The sequence below is a fragment of the Aphelocoma coerulescens genome, chromosome 4 (genome assembly GCF_041296385.1).
Source record: "Aphelocoma coerulescens isolate FSJ_1873_10779 chromosome 4, UR_Acoe_1.0, whole genome shotgun sequence".
Lineage (NCBI taxonomy): Eukaryota > Metazoa > Chordata > Aves > Passeriformes > Corvidae > Aphelocoma > Aphelocoma coerulescens.
The window spans coordinates 67,385,355-67,404,699 of NC_091017.1; the positions used below are offsets into that span (position 1 = coordinate 67,385,355).

Genomic DNA, 19,345 nt, shown 5'->3' on the forward strand with positions numbered 1-19,345 from the left:
TCTGATGGTTGTTTTGCTCAACTGCTTGTGGAGCAGCCAAAGTCCTTCCAAAGCTTCTGCCCTTCAGCTGCCACCACTGATTTATTAAGCCCAGTTCCTGCATCATTTCTGATTTTATCCCACTTTCTTCCTTTACCCTTCTTTCCCCAAGTACACAGCTGAGCATAATCATTTCCCCAGTGTGGCTGATCCAAATACTCCTTTCAAATGCCGGTACAAATCACTTTAAAGACACGATATATGAAAACATGAATTGATTTGCATTTCTTTAGCAAATTTAACTTTGAACTTTTTTTGTTTCAAAATCAGTCCCTCCTTTACTCATTTTTTTACGATTATGCATTTCTTAATGATATTGATATGCTAATACACAAGCAAAAAAAAAAAATCAGAATACAATTACAATCAATCTCCAGAACAAGAGGTTAGTTTAATCTGCAACTAAAAAGCTCCATTTAAATATTCAATAAATTTCATTTGTATTGTATATCACGTTAATTAATTACGAAAAATACACATAGGTCATGTCATGCACTTGGATTTTTTGTTACATGCAAATAGTGCCTTCCTGCTGATCTAGTGAAAAAAATTATAAATATAGCATTGTAAAATGAATTATAAGAAAAAACACAAACAATTTTCCATTGTTAGACTTGACTGCTATTAATAAATCTATCCCTTTCCTGAGTGAAAACTATTTTATTAGCAGTTAAGGATATCACGTGTTAGTTTTCTTCTCCTTCACCCACCTCTGGACTTTAAATACTCCTTAGAAGTTTTAAGCATGCCTATATTTTGAAAAATATAAAAAGAATAGAAACATTGCTGTGAGGTTAAGCATTCAGTCTCAAGGGTGTTGTGAAGTTAAAATTAATTAATGTCTGGTAAGCATTCTGAAATCCTCAGATGAAAGGATCTGTATGGGCCAAATTCTGATCTACCCTATGGAGCTCACATTGAAAGTGGCCCAAATATATTCTGGTACAGAAAATACCAATGAATCAGAATAAGTTGTTATTATTATACTATAAAATCAGTTCAGTTTACGGTGCAAAGTACAAATTCGCTAACTGCAAGCACTGTAAATCCACAGTGGGATTTGAAAGCCTTGGTGATTTCCTTCCATCTCCATTAATTAGGATGCCACAATCAAAGCTTAGCTGATAACTTGTTGATAACGTGGACTGGAAAGGAACCAAGATTGCAGAAACAACTGCAGAATCAACTTCAGACAAAAGTCCTCCTTGGAATACAGAAACAGATTTGGGCAGTTGCAGACCTGCTAAGTCTCATATATTGAGGGTTAGATTTAGCCTGACCCTCCCCTCACGTTCCTGAACAGCAGGATGTCCCCTCCAGCACATTCAATGGGCACTGTCCACCTGAGCATGCAGAAAGAAAGGATGCTGTTTCACAAGTCTCATTTTTCTGCAAAAAACCCATGCATTAGATTCTAAATTACCAGAGAGCAAAATATCAAAGATTGCATTAAAATAGCAGGCTTGGAATTTAGTAAACAAAGATCAGTACTCAAGATATTTCTACAATCTGTCCAATATGAGGATGTATGACAGGTAATGCCTTCAAGTTAGGAAACATGTTATTATCCTTTTTTATAGGCATAGAGTTAATATACATTGTCAAAGGCTTCTCCCAGGTAATCTGTAAGGCAGTGAATAATTCAACATGGGGTGTCGGCACCTGAAGTTAAAACCATCTTTAAGAATATGCCAGGAGGTGAATATTCAGACTTCAACCCTGCTGTGCCAGGAAGCGAGGAACCCTCCTTGGCACACACAAATGTTTTGCAATTCAAAGCCAAAATCCAAAGCCTGTGCCAGTGGAACCATTTCTGTTCTCCTTACCATAAAGAGTCTGCTGGGATGCCCCAGAACTAAGGGTGAAAAACAAAGAACTTTTCCAGGTCCTAGGCTTCACTGTTGGTCGAAACTGGATTAACCACAGCAGCACTAGGACTGATTCTTTCTTTCTTTCTCCCCTCTCATGATGGTATGAACCAGAAAACTCACATCATGGTCTATTATCTATAACTCTAAAAGCTGAAAATCTGAGGACTTGGCTGTATTCCTCTGTGTTTCTAAAAACAAACTTTAAAATGAAGAGAGAGGTTTAGTTTTAATAATCTGCTCTTGTATCACACACTTGGAAGAAGCCATTCTTAGTTATCTGAAGAAGGAGGGGTATTTTGACCAAGGGAGAAGAGTAGAAATAAACTCCCAAACTTCATAAGGTGACTAATCATTAAATTAGCATAAATCACCTGTCTGTAACAGATGTTTCATTCCAAATAACCAACAGTGCCCTGAAAAAGTCAGACAACTTTAAGTAGAACAAACTTCAAAATATTAAAAAATTACTGTCTACTTTGAATTAATGTAAACATTATTTAATGCTATATATTTTAATGTGAAGCAATCACTTTGCCCTAAAGTGTCAATTCACAAAGATGAGATGATGCTATTTTTTATCAGCAATTCCCAGTTACCCTCAAACTTCTACAACAAAAAAGTCTTTTCTGATTACCTTTAGATCTAAAATTTAAAACCAGGTATTTTATCTCATGCATCATCTGCAGTAATAAAGTTTGTAGGTGTCTCAATGCTTCCTAAATTACACTGTGCATGTTAGGTTACCCTCAGTTTTGACCTGAATTTCACAACTGAATATCCCCTCTTAGTAATAATACTGCCTTCTTTATTCAATAGGCCTTAGACATGCTAGAAATGAGTCAGTATGAATTTCCTATTATTATTCCTAGTGTCTTCCCAAGATTTGTGTACCTCTTTAAAACTTAAATAAACTATTACAATAATGAATGAAAATAAAAATAAATTAATCTCTGTCACCTACATTCATTTACACATCTACAAATAATAAAAGTTATTACAAATACAGCAGAAAAAATTCTAAATTTTCCATGAAATGCAAGCTGCTGAATAAGGTGATGCCTTTGTCACAAGATCTATTTCAGAATAGCACTGCATATTAATAGAAAAATGGATAGCTCTCTAAATGTCTATGAATAATCAATCAAAAAACCCTCATGATTCTATGAATAAAATATACAAACAACAGTTATCAGAAGCAGTATGACAGTCTTGGTAAACTCTGAAAGAGGAAATTACTAAAACAGTAGATTAAAATGAGCAAATATATACTGTCAGCACTAGAACACATAGAGCAAATACTTCAAATACTGGTATGTCCTGCATACTCTCATCAATCTCACCATTTGTTGATAGAAGTGAGTGAGCTGCATTTTGCTGTGGTAACCACTTGATCTTGTTTATTTTTTCTTCAATCTCCAAGCTCTTCAAATAATCAAATTCAGGTTCATGGCTCTGGAAAGTGCTGTAAACATTGTACTCCCCCTGATTGTAAGGCTCATTTTTACTCTATGGAGAATAAAACAAAATGTTGTTTATGACAGCAATATATCTTCACCTCTTAGGAAAGGTGTATAAGCAGCCTAATAAATATAAAAATATTGAAAATGTAATTTAATTTCTCACTTAAAACGTTCTATTGACAGATTTGTTTCAACAAGAATGAAATTTCCTGGGAGTATTGAAACATTTAATAATAGAATTTTTGAAGAAATGTCAACTATTCAGGAAAGATTTCTACAGAAGGCACTGCAGATGGATGGAATTTACAAGTGGAACGTAAAGGTAAGTGAAGGTATTGTTTCAAATGGAATGGCACCCCCAGGCAAAAGATATTAAAACAAAGCAGAGTAAAAGAAAAATACCCTCTTTTTTTTTCTTATATTGGAATTTTGGAGCTTTGAAGCATTTTTGTTTGGGACAGCAAACTTAAGAGTTAAAAATCCTTACCCTTTTTCATTTTCTCTCTAAACAGGTGATGCTCTGTTTTACTGAATCTTGAGATTATAAACAAGTTTGTTAATTCAATTCAATTCAATTCAATTCAATTCAATTCAATTCAATTCAAGTATTAAAAATTAAGCCAGGTTTTATCAGGCTATTAAGGACCACACTGGTGACTCACATACCTCAGGCTCCCTTTGGAATATAACAACTCGACCCCCCTTGTCACCAGTAGCCAGCAGTTCTCCAGTGTGGTTGAACTCAACTGTAGAAATAATATCAGCTGGAGGAAGAAAGAAAAAAGGCAGATTTTAGACTGCTGCTACAACACAGTCACTAGAAATATTAGGCACTCCACAAAAAAATGCAACAAATGAGGGATTTGAAGGAATACAAATGAATTCACTAACACAAACAGGCTGCATGCTGTTACAATCTAAGGTAGCTACACAATGAAACAAGTGCAAACAGTAACGAGGCAAGTTTGTGTTTCCAGCACATCTGCAGTCTGGGGGAAGAGAAGCTCTCTGGAGAGGTTATGCTTCAAGAAGAGCCATCTTGGGTGGCTATAAAGCTTTTTTTCAGTATTGGCAAAGAACAAAACTGGCCTCCTGCTATATGCTCTAGCAAGGACGAATATAACATCAGTTCTCTTGCATGTATTATTTATTCTACAACCTTTCTGGTGATTTTAACATAACCCCCTAGCATGAGTTTTCTCAAATATATATTTGAGTCAAGAGTGCAAAAGTACATGTAGTCTGTCCTACCACTGAGGAATGAAGGCGAAACCAGAACTGTTCACTGTGAAGTGCTGGCAAGAGCCCATTCTAACCACTGTTTTCAGAAAAGCCTTTCAGCACTGTAAAAATGTGTCATCAGAAGAAAAAAAGAATCACAGTCTCTCTTTTCTGAATTTTCAGCTGCTTTTCCCTAAGCAATTTCATCAGTCTAAACAAGAAACCTCATCAAAACCTGAGGCCAGTCTTAAGCACATATTACTACACATGAGCATGAGAGGGAGAAAGAGGCTGTAGAAGCTGAAGAACTGGTTCTTCTGTTTGAATGACAGTACATGCTAGAATCATAATCCGCAGTTAATCCTACACTATTAGCATAATTTAAATTAAAATGCCTAGTGCAATAGTAAATTAAGAAACCATCATATATACAATCACAGGCAAATGCAGGGTATTACCCAGAGATTGCATGTATGAATCCTCTATAATGATCAGTATTCACTCATCAGAAACATGGGCCAGATTTTAGAAGCGTCAGTAGTTAGGAGCTCCCCTTTAGGCATGAAAAGCTGCAGTTCCCAAACACGTTCATCATCCATCAGTTTTATAGTGAGAACAATGAAGTGACAGTGGGCTAAGCTCTTTTGCAAACCTAGCCCCAAATGAGTTCACAAAAATTCAAAGGAATTGAAATAACAAGTGGATGTACCATTTACTTGATACATTTTATGAATTGAAAACATCTGTTCCTATTATTCTTTTAATAAACTAGCAGTTTGGTGTTAGACAGCTTCTGTTGCCAGTAGCTCTCATCAGCAACACAGCCATCCAAATGCCAGATTCTTACTCAAATATTATAAACTATTTACCATCTAAAAAGGAAAACTTTGCCCCAACCACAGTAAAGGAAAATATCTTTTCAGTTTTTAAACAAATCTTCCCCATCAAATTTTTCTAAATCAAACCAACATTCCTCCTTTGTTTCCTCCACTACTCCATATATAAAGGAAGAAAGGGGAATCATAAATGGATATGCTGACTTTGAGAAAAATGGCACAGAGTATTTTGGGTCTGAACCCAAACGTAATGGCATTTGATTTTTATGTGGACTTACACAGACTGCATATTTCATAGGTAATAACTACAAAAGCCTGAGACTCACTAAGGTATAGGAAAAGGAGAGAGACTCTGGTTATGTTTCATGATGCTCTGGGGCTTGGGATGGGTGGAGTTTGACCTCAAAAAAAAGCTTTTTTTTTTAAACCTAAAAATCTAATCGACTTTTCTGGCATGTGAAGTTAATTCATACTGCTTCCAGTGGAAGAATACTTCTTGTCTATTTTCCCCTTAACCTGAAGAGTTTGTACAGATAGGAGGTGTGGTCATCTGCTTATAAAATGATACGTGCATGATTTTACTCATTCAAAGCTGTATTTCACCCCAATCACACAGGCACAACTGCAGAAGCCTCATACTGACACTCCTTTTAAACTGAGCCTTATCTTAAGTGTGCAATGGGCAAGAAGGGTAAATGCAGAGGGAGGAATGTAATATTTAAATATGTGTGTATGTATGTGTATGAGTCATGTACCTAAGACTTTCCCAACAGGCCCCAAAAGAGTAAGATGAAGTAACTGCAAAAGGAATGAATGGCATTTGAACTCATATGTGTGAATACACTTGCTCTTGGCCTGGAATACCTCCACAACATCACAAAATACTCTTCTCTTCAGTGACAGTGGTCATAAAACATACTGCACTTTACAGAGGGCACCAGTCAATGCCCAGTAAAGTCCACAGCAGTATTTGCACAGCCTCCAATAATAACTGGACCAGATTGAAATAAAACAGCTCTGCATTTTCTTACTTTATGGCATTTGTCATTAAAATACCACGCACAGTTAAACGATTATTGTTTAAAGAAAAGGACTGTGGGCAGTGTGTAACAATGTTGTTCTGAGGCAAAATTCTGACCCCCTCCCAAGGTGTTTCTGCCAGATACATCTCTCCTACCTATTAGAAAAACTAATCTTGAGCTGGAAACTACCTATCATTTTCAAATTAACTTGTTCTGAAAAAGAGCAGATCCAGTATTATGACCTTAGAGGCGATGTAGCTTGTTGGTAAAAAATTATCCTTGAATTGGAAAATCAGTTTTATTGATCCTGTAAATAACAGCTGAAAACAACAGCTATCTGTCCCCTGAGCACACACCACCACCCACCACCCCCAAACGTATCCAGCGTATCTGTTCAGCAGGTGAACATCAGTCATGCTGTTTTCTTACAGAGGATTTGCCAGGCTGGCTCTTCCTAAAACAGAGGAGGTAAGGACAGAATCAATCAACAAAGCTCTTCATACTCTGCTGCAGGACATTCCCCACAGTACTTATTAATGCTGTAGCAACATCAGCCACTGCTGTCTCAATCCTACAGACTCTCCCACTCCAGAATGGCCCCCTGAGCACACAGAGCAATTAATTCTGAGATTTCACCCTCTCCAGGATATATAAATGCACCACAATGGAAAAGCTGATGAATTTGCATGTACAGTAAGCCCTTGGCAAGGGATGGCGGAGATGAAAGACTCCTTCCAGCCTTCTCCTACACTACACCTTCCATATCTCTGCTGGCAGTGCCAAGCTTTCCACTAACGATTAGGATTATCACAGATGGAGATAATTTACCTATTAAGAATAATTATGGGTAACCTCATTGCCAAACGCTTACAATCAAACTGTAAATCCCATCTTTTATCCAACATTAATATTCCTACTCCACTTCTAAATTTTCCATTTTGTCTATGCAGAAATGTATATAAATTTGGATTTAAAAGTCAAGATAGTCAATATTTTCCCTCAATATACACATGCTGACTGAGAAAAACAAACCCAAAACTTTCAAAAGATGAAAATACAGGCATAAACACCTGATTATCTGGATCATATCCAGCCACAGCAAATTGTTCCAGTACGTACAATGCATTACAGACTTGAATCCTGAGACTTACTTTACATATTCACAAAAAGATATCACTTATCTACACAGAAAGATATCACACTACTTTACAGCTTAAACTGTCAAGAAGCTTTTCCTGATCCAGCCTGAAGTATTTAATTCACTGACTCCTAGTCACCTCTGCCCTTTCATACCTCACTAATTCCTCTACAGCTTCTCAATTTACACTCCTTAAATGTTCTTAATGGCTATGCTGTTAATGGCTGCTGCCTAGATAGATATATTCAGTTTCTGTGATAGATCTAAGTCCATCACTGTACATCTGGGCACATCAAGATAATTCAAGCTGATTGTACTGTCCTTTCCACAACTTCATGAGTGTTCCAGCAAGGATGCAGGCAAACAAACCCTCCAGCAGCCCTCCCTCAGGCTGAGTGCAGGGATGAAACAGAGCCCAGGTTAATTTTGGCCTTATTTCACACCATTACATACTTTTCTATGTTCACCTTCTAGTCTTTTACAGGTTAATTTAAAGGAATAAGCTATTAAAAACAATACAGAACACAAACAGGTCCAAATACCTCTACAGTAAATTAGAAAAGCCTTATCTATATAATCAATCTTCCCATCATTTTGGGGCACTCCAGCATAGCGGCATGCGATTTTCCACCTAATATGCACTCAGTGAAGCTAAGTCTGAACATACTTACACATCTTCATATAGTCTTTTGATCAGAAACTTCAAGCAACTCTAAGGAAAGTTCAACTGTAATTTTCATGTGTTATTTTTACTAAGAATTTCTACCTTTCTGGAACCTTTCATCTGAAGACCCTGGTATATTTTGTTTTGCTTCCAGAAGATCAGAAAAGCAAATAAAGTTTTGTAATTATTTCACCCAGCACAGAAATGCAACTTTTTGAACAGCACAGCAAGTTTCGCGGGCAAACATCATGCAACAGCACAGGGAAAAATGATCAGAGAATATAATATTCAACTGAATTCCAGGGTAATCCTGATAGAGAATTAAAGGACTTGGAATGGACCAGAACACTGGAATTAACAACAGTAGTCTTCTCCAAAAAAAGCTGTGAAATCCTACCAGTCAGAACAGGTCAGAACTTCTCATTAATATCACACCCACCATAGTCAGCACAGCAACACTGTCAGCCTGAACTGACTGAATCAGCATCTGGGTCAGGTTTTTGTTGTGTGTGTTCCCAGTGGCTAGCAGGCAATCTTGTAGTCTACATTATTTCAACCAAGTTCTGACCTGGCCTAACCTTGGTTTGTGAAATCCAATAAGATCACAGCACAATCTGGCATGGCTGCAAGCAATGTTCAGTCATACTGATACAGAAGTCCCTGAGGAGCACAATCTGGAAGAAACAACAAAGAAGCTTGCAACAAAGAGAACCATAAAACAAAAGGACAAATGGCAAATAAAAGAGGAGCAGTATTACAGTATCTGGAATAAAGGGAAGGCCAATACAAAGAGCTGTGCTGTCAGAGTTTAGTCTAGACTAAGTGTTAGGGACCGAGTCCGGAGAGCAGGCCAGATAAACGTACACCGATACAATTTAAGCATCGTTCTCCCTTTATTGTTCAACTATGCAAGCTTATATCCACTTTTGCAAAGATTCACACCCAGTCCCTCTAGACGGCCTCTAATCAGTGGGGGGAGCCGACCAGTGCATAACTTGCCAAAAACTCTCAGGGCTGCCTGCAGCCAGGTGCTTTCCAGGCTTGCCTGCAGCCAGGGGCCTGTTCAGGGGCTTTTCCTCAGCAACCCTGGGTTGTCCAATCTTTCCAGGGGTATCATATGCCCCTGTTCCATAAGGAATCCCTCTACACAACCCCCCCAGGTCTGGTCGATGATCTTTTGCAGCCCTGCTTTGACGCAGGAATAAATGCACCCAAATACTATTAAGCCTAATATAACTACAAATAGCAATCGGCAGCCTTCTACTGCCAAGGTACACAGCCATCCAGTGATACCCAGACCCTTAAGCCAATCTCTAATAGGGTCGTCTGTCTCCCGAAGGTTGTGCAGGCCCCTCTGGAGGTCAGAGAGGTGCTTGTGAATTGAGACAGAGTGGTCAGAAAGATTCATACAGCACATACCTTGGAAATCTTCACAGCCATGGCCGTGGGCTAATAGTAGAAAATCAATGGCTGCCCTATTTTGTAATACCACATGCCTAACGCTAGTAACATCTGTGCTTAGCTCGTCAAGCATCTGCGAAGTTATGTTTAGTTTGTCCCTCTTCACCGCACCAGAAACAGGTTACTCCGCCCATCTGGGGACCAGGAGGTGGGCCAGCGGCCCTTGCCCCCTTTTTTCTTTGTGCCCCTTCCATCAGCGCTGCGGCGATGACTTGTCCCTGCTTTTGCAGGACATTCTGCAGCGTTGAGCTAAATGCAGCTGTTTGAGACAACTGCTCCACACGGTTAGCACGCACGAGCATCTCATCTGCTCCTGCTCCCTGGGGCAGAGTGGCAAGAATCATCTTAGTTTGCCTATTAGCATTTTCAAAGGCAAGGGTCTGGAACATTTGCTCCTGGAGCTCTTCAGAGAGCTCAGTTGCGTCCTTCAAGGCTGCTGAATGAACTGACCATATGACTCCAAGAGCCCGTCAGACTGCTGCATATGGAGGAGACTTCTTTTCGGGTACTGACAACAAGGCTTTATGGGCAAGAGTCTGTGAAAACTAATGAATGATTGTGGGCATGGTCAGCTGTGTCACCGTCGCTCCATAAGCCCCACTCCCAGTTAGCATGTCGGCTTGGATGGCATACAGTGGGTCTTGCGTATCACTTTGGTATTTGCTAGCTTCTTCTTGTGCTAGCCACTTCCATGTTCACTCCCAGAGCAGGAACTGTGAAGGGGTCAACAACAACTGTGCGATGATGATGCAATCATTAGGACACAGGACATCTGCTGTAAAGATAAACTGCAGGATGCTCCATGTAGCTTCGGACCGGAGGCCGTGCGTGGTGACCGTTTGCTTCGTTTGCTGCAAGATCTTCCAGTCATGGGGCTGCCACCTTGCAGTGTCCCCCTGTATCAGTATAGGGCAGGCCAGGGCATCTATGGCTTGCCAATCTCCTTCAATGATTGCGTTACAGACAACTCCATTCCATCTCCTTCGCAATGGATCAGTCCTCACCATTGGGGCTGATGGAGGCAATGGCTGCACGTCCTCTTGCTGGGAGGGAAGGGCCGTAGGCCCTGTGCCTGGTTCTCCCAATGGGAATGAAGGAATTCTGGTGGCCAGCTTGACCGGTGGGTCCACGGGACGCCACGGTGCTGATGGTGTGGTTTCACGAGCCTTAGCCTCCAGCACGTCCTGATGCGTAGACAATTCAGCGAGCTTCTTCATTACTTCATGCATCACTCTTGGTGCTTCTCCTCCTCTTGGGGCTGACCCCCGGCAGCCCCGGCTGGCTCTGGCTCTGTGGGCGACAAAGTCATAGAGGCTGCTTCGCAGTCGGATGATGGTCCACTGTCCAGTAGAGCGGGGTAGCCCGCTGCCATTTTTGGCGGCAGTTAGGACCGCTTGCTTCTCCTCTGCTCACCTGCACCCCACCCCCAGAGTCAGGAGGCTCTGCTTCCGCCTTCACTTCCAGTTCTCCCTCAGGCTTCTGTGGGGTAACTTCCTTCCCCGCCGGGTCCAGCAGCTCCCGCAGCGAGCATAGAGGCGCTGATGTCCCCTTCATCAGTCGACCCGCGGTCAGCCCAAAGAATCGCGCAACCCTGGACTCTGCCGTGGCCTCCAGCCGCCACTCCATGAGAGCCCCCTCTCTTTCTTTTTCAGGGCCGCCACCCCCCAGCGTTTCCATGGCTGCCGCGGCCACCTTCCTCTCTGCTTTCATTCCTGTGAGGGTATTAGTCAAAGCTCTCCATGTTAATCCAAGAGCTTTAGCTTCTTTACCTTCCTTTCCACCCTCAATTGTGGACTGCCACAGTTTGCTTCCAACTTCCCATCACCCTTCAGTAGAAAACAAAAGCGAAGTGCATTTCAAAAACCCTTGTTCCCGGGCCCACATTATTAGGGCATGGAGATCTCGATCTTTTACAGTCTCGCCTCTCTTAGGCTGGCTAGGAGACGAGTGGCAACCTCGTACTCCATAGCTGTCTTACCTGCGGGGCTCCATCGGGTGTGCAAGCTCCGGTCTCCGTCACCACTCAGCTTTTTGCCGGGACACTCCCGCTCCAGCTCTCCAGGCTCCTCACTGTCGGTGTGATGATTTGGAGTCTTGCCATGTTTAGGCGAACCGCATTTAAGCGAAACAAACCACATTTAAGCGAGTAAGATCACTCGAGTCCCTGCTCAGGCGCCAGGCATTAGGGACCGAGTCCGGAGAGCGGGCCAGATAAATGACACGTACACCGATACAATTAAGCATTGTCCTCCCTTTATTGTTCAACTATGCAAGCTTATATCCACTTTTGCAAAGATTCACGCCCAGTCCCTCTAGACGGCCTCTAATCAGCGGGGGAGCCGACCAGTGCATAACTTGCCAAAAACTCTCAGGGCTGCCTGCAGCCAGGTGCTTTCCAGGCTTGCCTGCAGCCAGGGGCCAGTTCAGGGGCTTTTCCTCAGCAACCCTGGGTTGTCCAATCTTTCCAGGGGTATCATATGCTCCTGGTTCCATAAGGAATCCCTCTACAACTAAGAAAAAAAAAAGGGAAAGAAAAAAATAAATGGAAAGAAAAAGCCTACTAACTTTTTTAAAGCTGAAGTTTCCAATATTTCCTCAAACAGCTAGAAAATAAAGTATGCAAAACCTCAAAGGTATGAAGGTCAGATGAGTCCTTTTCTGAAATTGCTGGCAGAGAGATCCTTGACAACTGAAAAAATTTCTGCTTGAAGTAGCAGTCTCTGCAAAGTGCATTCACTGTGGGCCACAGCAGTGTTATTCACCATCTTGGATCCAGGGATTGTAGGAAATCAGAAAGCATCCTCAAAATTTAAGTAAGCGCAGTGCAAACTCTCCTACATCACACCATCCACCTTGGCTGGGTCAGATACTTAACACTGAGAACCAACACACCAGAAAGCCAACTCTACTCTTGGGCAGACAACACACAGCATCATAGAATCACAGTCATCAAGGCTGGAAGAGACCTTTAAGATTATCAAGTCTAACCATCAACTCAGCATTAAAACTGTAACCCCTAAACCACATCATCCAGATAGAAGTTCCTTGACCTACACACAAACTGCCTTGATCTCCTCTCCAAGGCACCAAAACAACACAGGTTATGAGCACCAGCTGGGTGGCCAGATGAGGACAAATGAGAAAAAGTAAAGCACAAGAATGCAGGAGATGGAAAGAGAAGGAGAGAGCATGCAGACATTAAAAAGAGCATGAGGAAGGGTGTGAAAGAGCACACCTGAGAAACTACATGCACACATGAGAGCTTAAGAAAGCATGAAAGAGTACAAGGAAATGCTACAACAGAAAACTAGTTTGAAAATAAGGATCTCTCTGCCCCTTTGCCCCTAGGATTATTTGTCACCCTGGTAAATCTTTAACTTTGTTTTTCTTCCTCATTTATTATGGCTTCAAGTCTGATGAGTTTGTGCTCGCTCGATGTTAGATGTAGGGACAATGCAAAACACAACAGGAAGCTGATTTTGGCTAAGGCAAGCCTTGAACACAGATGGTGCTAACAGCAGCAACAGTGGAAAAGCTTCAGGAATCACTGAAAGAAGGTGATCAGTTCAAATGAAATCCAGATATCAGTGTCCACTACACTTCACGTAATTATTTTGTTAACTGGCACGTTGCCTAGCCTCTCTGCTAACACAGACAAATATATCAAGGGCAAAAACCAAGCAGCCCCATTTAATCTTGTCATGCAAGAACAAGGTTTATCAGGCTAAATATCACCTTTCTTCCTGAGTACAACCTCTTCCTGACATGAAATCCAAAACCACAGTCAAATGCTGAAGAGGTCTTGAAAGACTCCTTGAAACACGACCCATTCAGCTAGGGATGGTAGTACATAAAAGTTAGAAAACTCCAAAGAATGGAAGCAACAAATTTTTCTTGCTTCAAATCCTGGAAAGCACTGAGCTAATCTTTCCCTTTTCTTCATCTTTAATCTCCAACTTTGGGATTTTAGAAATGCTACACAAACACACCTTAGTGGCCTGCATCAGGCCTAGGTGACCATGAGACCACCATGAGACTGCTGAGTTTCACAAGTCCATTCATCCCTATCCTCAGGGACCAAGGAAACATCTTCCCATGCAGAACATATGAACATATGTTCAATGTTCACTCAAAGAGAAAACTTACTTGAAACAGAATCTAGAAAAACCAAACCCAAAATCTTTAACCCCCCCCATGAGTACTTATAACCACTGCGATTTATTCTTTCTAGCCTGGAGATTTAATAGAGTTGGGTTTTTCCTCCATTTTTTTTGCATGCGTTTATTTTAAGGGCTTAGAAAAATTTTCAACAGCTTTTTAATCACATGCTAATTTCTAGCTGTATTTCTCAAATTAGAAAAATCAACTATTAAAACACAGTCAGTGTGGAAAAGAACTGCTTACAGGACAAATATGTAAAATAGATTATCTGGGTTCAGTGTTCTGTGCTAAAAACAGCACTTTATACTGAATGCAAGTCACTGAGATTCAGTGTTTTGTAAACTGACCCTCCCACATATGTATTCCTCATCTAAAAGCACAAAGCCCTTATTTCAGAGGTTCTGGCACCCATCTCCCACCTGCAGAGTACAAGGCCTCCAGGAAAAGAGGCCCAAGAGACTTGACCTTCTGTCTCCTGAGGTAAATGCAAAGTTTCCCACAGCTTAAGTAGTAAACAAGGTCAAGGAGCATTTGTCAGATGTAGCATAGCTGAAAATTAGGACACATTTCTCAAAAAATTTGCTACAGTTTAGATGCACTTCAGTGTCTTCATGTTCAAGGTGACCTGCTTACACCAGCAAGGTTGCAAAGGCAGAATGGCTAATTAACATTATTAATATTATCCTTGCTGAAGTCACCAAGTGCACCGCTTTGTGCCTTCTTAATCTGAAACATGCAGTGGAAGGATAAAAAGCTTCCCACAAATCCTTTTAATACCAATTTAGGGCTCCCCAATGGTGGCACTGCACCCCCGTAGTACCCGAGCAGCTTCTCTGAGCTGTGAGCCTGCAGCCCTCCCTGAGCACTAACAGGCAATGCAGGGGCTGCTCCAGCCCTGCTTCCAGCAGGGACCTCAGCCACTGGGGATGGCCAAAGACAGGAAGCCTGGAAAACAATGATCCCTCCACCCTGTTCAGCCTGGACAAGATGAAAAAAAAAGGCTAGAAAGCCTTTCACTCTCAGTACATCCAAGCCATTTGGTAACACTGCCTGTATCTATTCTTACAAGCAACGCTTAGAACTAAGAAAACACTGCAGATCAGTATCTATTTTAGCACAAAGATATGCACAGAAAGCTTCTAAATTTCACATTTCCTCAAATCTTCTTCACAGCTTACACTGTGTAACACATGCTACTCATTTACTCTTCTGAGATTTTGGGGCGGCAGGGTAAAAAAAAAAAAGGAAAAACAAAAAATGCAGCCAGATCTTTCTTTCTTTGCTGACAGATGAGACCCTCATCTAAGCTAAGGACTCAGAAACAGGCTTGAAACATTCCACTTGATAAACATGAGCACATTTAGAAAATGTGCCAGTCCACCCCTCTTACCCATGCTGAAGGACAAAAGAGAAAAAATTGCCATGGGCATCACATCATGCATTTACAATTTCCAGAGAGGGGTTTAAACTGGTACCCACAGAAGGAAGCCTGCCTGAGCTGGGAGCTGCTGCTCAGCTCCATGTTACTTCCCACTGAGGAGCTGCACAGCCTGGCTGTCAGCTACAGACAGATTAGAAATGGTGCTGCCAAGTGTTAAAAATGCTAGGCAACCGGGTTATTGAGAGCACAGAAAGACCTTGAACCTCGCCCTTCATTTTGGAGCAAATATAAGCCAAATATGGAAAGTGCACAAATTATTAATATACACCAATTTTACTTTTATTGTCAGAAGTGATTATGCTTGTGCACAATAATTACAATGATCTACAATAAGAAAATTTCAGGTTTTGTTAAAAGCCTATTATAAAATAAGGACAAAAAAAATCCCACCCATATTTAGAATTTTAAAGGAAAATCATTAATTTAAAATATATCAAAGTCTAATGAAAAATCATCCAAAATTTAAAATACAATCCTCAATAACCAGATTCAATATGAATGTTATTTCCATATATTACATACAAACTTCAATAGAATTTCACTGCCAGCTGGTTCTGAACTTTCCCACCCCCCCTCCTTAACTGAGCAATTAAATTCCAGAAGCAAAGCTCTCAGTAATTCTGTCACAGCAGTTCTCATGTTCAAAGCACTTTCCAGGCATTAAACTCCACAGCAACCCAAGGAAGTCAGCAAAGAAATGTCAGCATTCCCATTTTACACAAAGGAAAAAAATGAAACAGATCCTCCAGAGTTTTTATCCAAGATCAGAGAAGCAGTTTTGATTATACACATACTAAGGGACAGATAATCCATGCTGTGGCTTAGCAAAACATTTCTATTTAATAAAGCTCTTAATCACTTGTCTAGAGACTTAAATGTTCCTATATTCAGCTCACTGAGTATGCATGTTGCTAAATGAATATACTGATGGAGTCCCAACAAACAAAGCCTTACAACAGCATGCACTCACAGAGAAAAAGCCCAGTGAGCAGGCTTTTGGGTGAAGCTAGGGGGATATAATCTTAAAAATCAAGAAGGGGTGGAGCTAGAAGCTGGGCTAGAGCCAGAGTCTTTAAACACGGAGTGATGACAAGGCAGGCAGAGACACACCAGCCCTATCTGCACTAGCAAATGAAGAGCTCCTAAACGTTCTTGGGTTTTGCAGTGGTATGATTCACACTGTTAAAGTGATAAAGAGAGGACTTTGAGAGGCTTTTGGCTGTTATAAATTGCTCTCCCCCAAACACCATTCTGGCATGGCTCAGAGGCTACAAGGCAGGGCCACTTTTCAACAGGCAGCACACAGATGGCCACACCATGGTTTGGAAGCTGCAGAATATCACCCTCATGGGCATGAGCCTCTCTGTGCCAGCTGGTCCCAGTGCTACCAAACATCCAGTTTGCCCAGGCAGATGTACTTAGTGAGTGCAGCTCATAGGAATCAGTGTGGCACACACATAGTAACATTCACACTCTGCTATGCCAGATTATATTAGGGTTTCCTACTGCAACTGGCAGAGGCTGGGGTTTCCCAGCATACAAGAGGCTTTGGAGCCTGTAGAACTAGCACAAGGAAAACAAACTGTGTTTGTTTTTCTCAGTCATAACCCAAGAGGGTGGATGGCAGTGCCTAAATCTTCTCATCAGAGACTCTGACTACAGGACCCAAATAAACTATATTCAACTACTGTGAGTAACATACAGCTCTAACTCATCCTTCACTAGACGTCTCCTCTGTGATTCCCAGCAGTGGACCAGCAAGCTAAGGTCACACACAGGGCTTGCTGCCTGTCATGGGAGCTCCATGCCAAGCCATGTAGATACTCATCTAACATTAGCATCTGTTTGCTTGGCAGGCTCCAAAGGCAATTCAGCTGACAACTCTGAATTTGCCTCTGGGTCTGTCACAAGATCATATAACTCTGGGACTTCTGGGAATACCTAATATTTCTTTGATGAAGAGCATGCACATCATAATATATTAGCTCCACGCTAAGCATCCCTTGAAATCAGTGTTTGTGACCTCTCAAAACTATTCAGATAGTGTGGCCAGTTTAAGTGTATAAACTAAAGCCAAGTTCAAAGATTGTGCAAGCAGCTCTTGCTTGCATCAAGATCTCTTCAGCAAATTTACATAATGATCCCAAGAAGACAAAAATTAGATTTTTCAGTGTTAATATGGGTTGCTGTTACTGATGGAACACAAAGGCTGCTCCCAAGCTTGTCTAAAACGATCAGGATAACTGTATCAGCTTTACTATCACCCTTCTGCTTTAAGGTTGATACGCGTGTGAAAATGATATAAAAAAAAGGCTTGCACAACTTTATATTGGTCTAAAAGCTCATTTCCTAAGATTCAGTTCATAAAGGGCAAAAGTTTTTAGTTTCTACCTATATACATACACATACATATATATATACACATATATAAAAATACACATACATACATGTATGTACCCAGCTGAATAAATGTGAGGAAAATGCGATTAGTCATGTGCTTAAAATGAAGAGCATGCTAAATCACTCCATTATGTCAGGAAACAGATGAACTCCTGGCCCTGAAACATTGAATTCTAGATAGCTGGAGTGTGAAAAACCCAATGTTAAATTTGCCCTCAAGTTTAAATGCATCGTATTTCTATAATTACTCATTAAAAAAAATTACTTAAAGAGCAGAAGACATTAAAAATCAATGCACCTTTCCCCAGTCTGTGTCTGATAAAGAAACTTCAAACACTGTTAACAGCCTCAGGAAATAAACATCCCTGTTTGGGGATATTCCCGATGGACATCAATTACATAACAGGACTAGAGCAGCATATATACAAATGCTATGGACAATGTCTAAAACAGGAACCACAGATCAAGCAGTTTCTGGTTTGTTTGGGTTTTTTTTTACTTCCGAAGGTAGCAGCATGCAGGGAATGCGGTCATTATTGTCAAACAGCCCTAAAAGCTCCTTGCAGTCTAATAATGCAATACCTCAAGTGGGAATCAGACCATTCCCACTGTGTTTACAGCTATGGAACACAGACTTCAAAGCTTCAAACCTATGTTATAACACTAAGCAAAATCAGTCTTTCTTCATCAAAAGGTTAAATGCCAAATGTAATTTTTTCCACCCTATCACTAAACCGGAAAAGTAAAAAAACAAAATCATCTGGAAAAATAAACATTACTAATCAGATTTCTGTCTCCCATGCAAAAACAGACCTAGAGGAATTTCCTTAGGAGGCTCCCCAAATCAGGGGGGCTTCAAAGCAAATGGTGGTAGCTCACAAATCTGCAGGCACCTTCCCCAAGGCCATGCCTCCTGAAGCCATATTGCTTGAGAGCTGCTAATTTGCAGCGCACATAGATAACATTTAGACACCTAAGCCCTTGAGAGAAGCACAAGGCTTCCAACCTCCCCTAATATTCTTGAAGTTGTGCCTTGCAATCATTGTTGGTTGTTAAAATGCAGTCCACAGTAATTATTGCTGTGCTCTCAAAGCAGAGCAGCCTTTGCTGCAATACAGCAGTTCTGAGATATGAGGCCAGCTGAAGACTCAAGTCTATTTTAGTCCCACTATAATTATAAATTATGGATATGTAGTCGAGATGCTTCTGAATATTTGTTTGCATGAGGGTGGTATTTATGCATTGCAGAGGAACACTGCAGAGGAATATCTGAGCTTGAACTGAATGAAGTGGCATCAGAGCCAATGTAAAACAGCACAACGCTGTGCCCGAGACATTGCTACTCTCAGGACTCACTGCCTATTCAGAGCTAACAACAAAACATACCTTTTCACCAGCCTCCATTAAGCAATGTTGACAAATCCATCAAATACAGAATGAAGAGAAAAGGTGTTGACAGGTTTCTCCAAGGCAAAACAGGAGAAACACGCTGGTTAGTTGTTCAAAGGACCATGATGAGGGAAAGTATTATTACCCAAGTCAGAACCACAGAGTAGATGCTGGAAAATTTGCCAGACTGGTTGAGTGGAGAGGGGGACGTTGTCTTCCCCATGCCTGCACCAGCATGCAGC

General features: G+C 41.1%; 1 protein-coding gene across 8 annotated transcripts in view; it reads right to left on the bottom strand.

Annotated features, from left to right (window-relative positions):
- Window positions 1-19,345, bottom strand: part of PPP2R2C (protein phosphatase 2 regulatory subunit Bgamma) — a 207,496-nt gene that overhangs the window by 50,763 nt on the left and 137,388 nt on the right. For 7 of the 8 annotated variants that reach the window (XM_069014482.1, XM_069014488.1, XM_069014483.1 and 4 more), the window contains 2 exons: window positions 4,037-4,134; window positions 3,251-3,416 (listed from right to left, as the gene is read on the bottom strand). In XM_069014482.1, coding sequence (XP_068870583.1) covers window positions 3,251-3,416; window positions 4,037-4,134 — 264 coding nt within the window. Of the gene's footprint in view, window positions 1-3,250; window positions 3,417-4,036; window positions 4,135-11,690; window positions 11,951-19,345 lie in introns of those variants that run through there. The other variant, XM_069014481.1, reaches the window with a different exon arrangement.